This window comes from Nannobrachium achirus (assembly GCF_963921795.1).
Source record: "Nannobrachium achirus genome assembly, chromosome: 22".
NCBI lineage: Eukaryota > Metazoa > Chordata > Actinopteri > Myctophiformes > Myctophidae > Nannobrachium > Nannobrachium achirus.
The window spans coordinates 29,289,275-29,296,954 of record NC_137829.1 but is presented as its reverse complement, the minus strand read 5'-3'; the positions used below and the strand labels follow the sequence as shown (position 1 = coordinate 29,296,954).

The following is a 7,680-nucleotide window of genomic DNA, read 5'->3' as shown; positions in this document are numbered from 1 at the left end:
TGCTATGAGGCTAACGATGTGTTGTGGGTAAATGGAGAAACATACATGATTTTTGTGCCCTGTTTAGGGCTACTGTGCCACACTGCAAAAAAAGGCAGTAGGTTTCCTTTTAGGAAGAAGTGGAAATAGTAGAGGATAAGCCTTTTTCAGAGGTATGACAGCGATGCAAAGGTATGTTCAGCCAACTGATATTAAAAAGGTAAGGAGGATAATTAAAGGTCAGCCATGCTAGTCGCAAAACATCCCTCTCGTAGGAAGATGACAAAAGTTGAATTTTGTAGAAACATTTGATTTTGTTTGATAAATTGGGATCAGCTCCTTGTTAGTTTCTCTTATTTTAAATATATAAAAAAAAACATACTAGTCCTTTAAAACAAGGCAATTATCTTTATTCACTTACATACAACACCTAGTACAAGTAATTTTAATGCAATTTACAGAGTAATTAATTCATAGTTACTGGTTAATTTCATAGCATTTTGTTAAACAATACTAGCGCTAACAGGAGACTGATGCCAGTTTCTCAAACCTTATTGAAAATCCTAGGCAACATAGACAGTCCTCTAACAGGTGATTGTTGGACTGGTAAGCCTGGCAAACGTGGTGCAGAAAGATGTGAAAGGCCACGTTTTGAATGGCCAAATATTGGACTGCCCTATGGTTACGCTCAATTGATCTTTTGAGTTCAATCCTTTGGAAGGTTAAAGTGGAATGGAACATGGTCAAGTCATGACAACAGAGGTGTTAAGTATATCAAAGTACTGTTCTTGAAGCAGACTAATACTAAAAAGGCCAAAAGCACAACTGAAAAATGGCAGGGCGAGTACCCTCGGGCAGTGGTTCTCAAACGTGGATTCCAGGGACTCTGTGGGTTAGGGCAGGGGTCTTCAACAGGGGGTCCTTAGAATTACTACAGGGGGTCCTCGCGCTGCGAGGCGTTGTGAGCTCGTAGATCGGCTATTTCTGGCGAGTTGAGGTAAAAAAAGAGCACAGGCCTACCAAGTAGCGAGTGAAAGATCAAATGTACTAAGTATCAACGATTTAAGTGGTTAAATAACTGAAAAAACACATTAACATGAATCCAACATAGACTGTTGACAGTGTTGTCAAACAAGTCGATGAAAATCTGCAACACAATTGTGTACAATATATAGTCCCTGCTTCATCTCCCTCTCAGCTAAGGGGTCCTTAGCCTGAAAAACGTTGAAGACCCCTGCTCTAAATTGACGCATACAAGTCTATTCCACTTGTACACTGTCAGAGTTAAGGGGAGACCTTGAAATGTGAAAGTTTGAGAAACACTGCCATAGTAGGGTGATGCAAAACTCAGCATGGTTGTTGTGCACCGCAAAGTGGCACTTTGGAAGCTCCCTCGACTGCTCAGGAAACGGAGGGCTTGGGCACTGCTCTGTCACACAAACACAACGCTCAAGATTTCAAAGGTTACAAAACATCTAAATGCCTCCCGCAATATTGTCATGCAATATACATGTTGACACGATTGAGACGAGAATGTCCGGAGTATACTTTTCTTTCCCCCCTCCAATATGGCAGTGGAAGGGTTATAGATGATTCACATCGCTCCTGTCTGGCCGTGACATTTCAAGGAATGTGACACTTTCAACCCTTGCGTCATTGGGAACCGAGGAGATCACCCCTCAGCCAGTGTCCAAAAAAAGGTGAGAGAGACTTCACAGTAGGGATGGGACGATAAGCGATATTATCGTTTATCGTGATAAAAAACACTCGCGATAATCGTATCGCGGAGATTTAATTTATTGTGATATCGTCCTCCATCATGCGCTGGGATCAATTCACCTTTTATTTGCCGAGCTGCATATCCGGTACCACTTAAACCCTCTATAATAGTAAAAGGTAGTTATAATATACATTAATACAGACTTTTTTCAACTCTCTATCAAATGTCTTTGCCAAAAGATTGCCGATCTACAAGCTCACAATGCGTCGCGTAGTGAGCTTGTAGATCTGCTATTTTTGGCAAATGTCCTCCTCCAGGATAATGAATTTTGAATATCGCGATAATATCGTAAATCGCGATTTATTTTGTCACAATAATCGTGATATGAAATTTTCATATCGTCCCATCCCTACTTCACAGCAAAACCCTGGTGTTCATTTAACACCGAGTGTACACTCTCAGTGCTAAATTAACACTCGGGGTTGTGCAGTTCAGCTTTGGCTTGCATTCTACAGAGATCAGCTATCCTAGCTATGGTGTTACAGTACATTTCAATAAATAAATGCGACTCAAGCAAAAAGCTTCAAGTGGAACCGTTTTTTTGTGACTTATTCATCCATTGTACATTGTGAATCCGCTAGAATGTTCAATATATGTGTAGATATACAGTGCGTAGACACTGGCCAAACTTGACAGTCTGGTTTGCAATGCTGCAAGACTGCAATGCGCAGGACAAATCTAGCATTTCTACATCTACCACATTGCCATCACACAGGCATATTGACATAATCTGCTTGGTGCAGTTGCCTGGCAACACAAGCAGCACAGTTCTTGGAGAATTTCAAAGAAAAAAAAAAAGAAATTATTTAAAAGTAATGCAAAATAGTATAAAATAATAAATAAAAAACAAAGAAAGACAAAACATTTCTTCTTCTTCGATCGATTTGTCGCCATTGGCTTCATTTATGATAGCCATATCTACACACACAAGTCGTTTTTTTTTTTTTGCGCCTCCAAATGACTTCAATAGAATTCATTTGTAGCGATTTTCTCAGTCTCAAATCTTTTAAGGATGGGAAGAAGTGGCAACATTTGCAAAACTTCCGTGCAAGAATTAGATTTCACAGAAAACTCCACTACACCATTTGCGCAGAACTCCAACGATTTAACAGAAGCATTAAAAACAAACTGCCTACATGGCCCATAATCCCACAGCGGGGGGTTCGGCAGCCATATTTACAGTCTGCCTCGGAGCCAATCGGCTTTTCGGCCATCCTTAAACTTCAAACAATAGTAGCAGGGGGGACAGCATGGAATAAGGAGGTCTTGGCACTGTAAAAAATCCTTTATGTCAAAGCACATTCTCAGCAGGAGAAAGCAGTCCATTTATTCTGCACCAGTTCCAACAACCTTCCCACCTTCTCTTTTCTCCTCTCTTTGTTGAGGAGCAGTGGTGTGGTTTCACTGAGGCCTAGTGTCTGGCAGTGGTAAGTGGTTCACCAGGCCTGTCTCCGTCTGCCTGCCATGACAAATTCATTGTTTGAGGCAGGTTGGACCAACACACACACACACACACACGGACGGACGGACGGACGGACGGACGCAAACACCCACACCCTCGCACAGTCACAGAGTACGTTTGTGTGTCATTGTCATTTTCTCTCTCTGTGCAGTCTGGCAACCCAGTCATCGGGGGATCTACTGTAGTCAGTGGGCACAGAGCATCGCTATGGTAACCAACACAGTGGGCCAGACTGCGGCTGGTCTCAGATCAGACTTTTTCTTTCTGAACACCCTCATCATCAGCTCCAGGGTCCATAATACACCCTCATCATCAGCTCCAGGGTCCATTATACAGAGTCTGTTTCCTTATTCCATCTTCTGAGATTGGCCACGTTAACAGACTGATATGCACATTGTTTTGAAAAACAAACAAACAGATGAATTCAGTGATGAATTCAGTTCAGAATAGTGAAAATAGAACTGCTATGAGGTTTAGGTTTCACTGGGTGAAAACCAAAAGATGACACATCACACGTTCCACAATCTCTCTCTCTCTCTCTCTCTCTCACACACACACAAGCACCCGTGCATATGCAGCTCACCCTTTCATACTCACCCTTTGGGCAAGCCACACACACACACACACACACACACACACACACACACACACACACACACACACACACACACACACACACACACACACACACACACACACACACACACACACACACACACACACACACACACACACACACACACACACACAGAGGGGGGGGCAGGATTCCACATAATGATTGGTTGATAGACGGACACGTTTAATACGGCAAAGTGAAAGGCCAGGTAAAGGTCTGGGGGCGGGTAGAGTCCAGAGCCCCTCCCTGACGTGGGTGTTGTCGGTTCATTGGAATCCGCGATGAGGGCGGAGAGGCGAGAGAGAGGGGGGCGGAGGAGGAGCCCTCTCTCTCTCTTAGTCCACAGAGCCAGGGTGAAGACTGAGGGCGGGCGGGTCCAGACAGGTGGGCGAGTAGCTGAGGTGCGGCTCCTTGATCCACAGGAGGGGGGCGCCGTTCTTGCCCTCCTGGCTCTTGCCGCCGCCGCGGCTCTTGTAGCGCACCAGCAGCACGGCGATGAGGAGGATGCCGAAGATGGGGAACGGGTAGAAGAAGATGAAGTAGAAGAGGGAGTCGTTGGCGCACACGACCGACTGCAGGGTGGACTCTGTTGAAGGAGACGCGGTTGGACAGTGACGTGAGTCCGTCGGCATCATCATCAACATCATTATCATCAACATCATTATCATCAACATCATTATCATCAACATCATTATCAACGATGAAGTGAGTCGGCCCGTTTGACAGCACTTTTCTTTTTTACTTTTGAATAACATTTCATTTAGTTTCAGTCATATTTGAGTCATCTGAAAAGTTTTAGTTTTGGTCTAGTTTTACTCGACTAAATATCAAGATTTTAGTCCACTAAATCTACGGGTGATTTTGTCGACAAAAACGTATTTTGGCAGGGCTTGATGGCGTCGCAATGGCTGAATTAAAACGTGGTTGCATGGTGAAAATATATCTACAAAGATCTACAAGCTCACAACACATCGCAGTGAGTTTGTACAGTAGATCTGCTATTTTCAGAGTGCAAAACCCGAGCGCAACCACTTTGTACTGGATCTCTTCTCCACTCCACTTCAACATTTTAGTCTAGTTTTTATTTGTTGACGAAATTGTCAATAGATTTAGTCTTAGTTTTAGTCATCACAGCTTCTTCGTTTTTTTTATTTCGTTTTCGTCTGTGAAAGAAGGTAGTCGACAAACATTTTTCGTCATAGTTTTAGTCGATGGAATTAACACTGTACTGGTCCGTCAACATCATCATCATTGAGACAGAGAAACAGAGACGGACAGACAGCAGCATTCTATTATATACTCCTGCTTAACATTTCATCTGCCCCGCTGCTTGTCACTCTATTGTCTCTTTTTGATGACAAGGAACTTAGCGAAGCATGCAGTGCCGTGTAATGTATTTCACAGGTTCTGGATTGGTTTTCATACACTACGGCTTTGTCTCAGATAAGCTTCTCAGAAGACTCCCTCTGGATTGGTTAAGGCTAAGGTGACAATACGTTGTGAACCTTGTGGATCGTCAATTTTTGAAAGATTTTTGAAAACGGTAAACCAAATCATCTGAAAAACTGACGAAGGGCAGTAAAAGAAAAAAAGTACCTCATAACATAACTTCTCAAATATGTCAGGTTATGGAGGGTTCTGGGGTGACCGTACAGTTCAAATGAAGAGGGGTCCCATCAAAACAGGCTAACTTCGAGCACACTTGAGCAAGGACTTAGTTAAAAAGCCTTTATTATGTTGACAAGGCTACTACATAATAAAAACAATAAAATGCCCCAAGACGCTGACCGGTTTCGACAAAACACAGTTTGTGGCTTTAGAGGACCGTCACAGCAGGCTCATGTCCTCTTATACTCCTTGTGACCAATCAGATATGTCCTCTTATACTCCCTGTGACCAAGGGGACCAATCAGATATGTACATACAAATTTGAGGCTCAGTGCAAACTCTGCAATGCAATAACGAATGGCCAATTCTTTTGTGAAGTTTTTACAATGCAACACATACTGTACTGTATGTAGCCTACAAATAACATTTATGACATACAAAAACTAAAATCTAGGTCACAATATGTTTAACTAACCCAATCTGTGTCTGCACCTCACCTACAAGAAAGGTTTCAAATCAATCTCCTCATTGAGACCAGGGTACACCATAGCATCAAACGAAAATGTATCTCTCTGATTCTGAAGCAACCTATTGAGTGTTTTGCCACCTCTAACTGATTGCTCTACTTGTTCTATTCCCTCCACTCTCAGGAGGCTGTCATTACCATTATGACAGCTTTGGAAATGATGTGCCATGGGATAGTCGTCATTATTGGTTCTAATGGCATGTTTATATTCTGCCACTATCTTTCAACCTCCTCTTTGTGTGTCCAATGTAAAAGCACCCACAGGGACGTGGTGAACAATAAAAGTGGAGTTAAGGTCGTTGCGCAACTGCAGCGTTTTTTTCGGATGAATATCGGAGCGAATATCAATCACGTTTGCACACTGCCGCCCGTTTCGTATTCATTTTCGGACCACTGAGTCCCTTGCTCTGTCTATCTCTCTCTATCTCCTTGCCCTGAAAAACACATTTCGCAACGAAAAAACGCAGCAGTGTGCAACCAGCTTTACAGTTGATGACGACTGTTTACATTTGCAAGTCTCCATGGTCTTGAGATCTTTAAATTATTTTTGTTGTATAACATTAGGTTTACCGTAGCAATGGTTACAGTTTGTTTGGAGATATCTATTAGGCGCCTATTCTATTTAACCAATGACAATCTCTCGACTGGTAGCTCTGGGAAAGATTATCCTTTGAAGAGGGAGCTCTTTTCAAACGAAAGTTGTTGAAAAGTCTTATTTAGACGCAGATCACTTCTGAGGATATCCCAATTAGATCTGATGATATGTGTGATCTGCAAGGACTAGACACTAGTCTAGTCATTGATAAGTATACACCCGAAGTGTCTTTTTTTTCCTGTCTGTTTGAAGGTTGCAAAAGTTGTCGACGTTGCGCCAGTTCCCTTTGAACCCACATGACTCATCAAGTTGTAAGGTTCAACGAGCAGAACTTAAACAGCAGCCTCGTCTGCTGGTTCGTATCATGTTCAACACGATGGAAATGGGAAATATCATCATATTGGATGAATGGGTTGATCTCCACGAATACTGTTCCTGTCGGATTAGGGATGGAACGATAAGCGATATTATCGTTTATCGTGATAAAAAACACTTGATAATAACACGATAATCGTATCTTGGATCGTATCAGGATATTGTCCTCCGTCATGCACTGGGATCAATTCACCTTTTATTTGCAGAGCTGCACATCCGATACCACTTAAACCCTCTATAATTGGTAAAAGGTACTTATAATATACGTACTTGATATTGTCTTTTTTTCCACTCTATATCAAATGTCTTTGCCATAAAATCTACAAGCTCACTTGTAGATCAGCTATTTTTTGGCAAATGTTCCGCCCCAGGATAATGGATTTAGATTATTGCGATAATATCGTAAATCACGATTGTCACAATAATCGTGATATGAAATTTTCCTATCGTCCCATCCCTATCCCTATAAACCACTTCATAATAGGGTGTGCCAAATGTAGTTCTAAGAGCGGCCATTTCTTGGGTCAACACAGCCTTACACAGGTGTTCTGATTAGACTATAGCATTTAGTTCTATGCAATCAAACAATTGAAACACCTGTGTTTTGACCCAAGAAATGGCCGCTAAGGACTACAATGACGTAGCCGCTGGCACACACTATAGGGCATTCACGAATAGTGATTTTTAGTATTCGAATTAATTTTAAGTGTTTGTCATGGGGGCTGACTTTCTATCTAGC

At 42.3% G+C, this 7,680-nt stretch overlaps 1 protein-coding gene across 1 annotated transcript in view; it reads right to left on the bottom strand.

Moving 5' to 3' along the window:
• Window positions 1–4,031: 4,031 nt before the first annotated feature.
• The window catches only part of LOC308307556 (immunoglobulin superfamily member 3-like), a gene marked incomplete at its 5' end in the record, with an annotated part of 57,574 nt that continues 53,925 nt past the window's right edge, over window positions 4,032–7,680 (bottom strand). Inside the window, one exon of the mRNA XM_080752823.1 lies at window positions 4,032–4,423. Within this exon, the coding sequence (XP_080608949.1) occupies window positions 4,173–4,423 (251 nt within the window). The 3' untranslated portion in view covers window positions 4,032–4,172. The remainder of the gene's footprint in view (window positions 4,424–7,680) is intronic.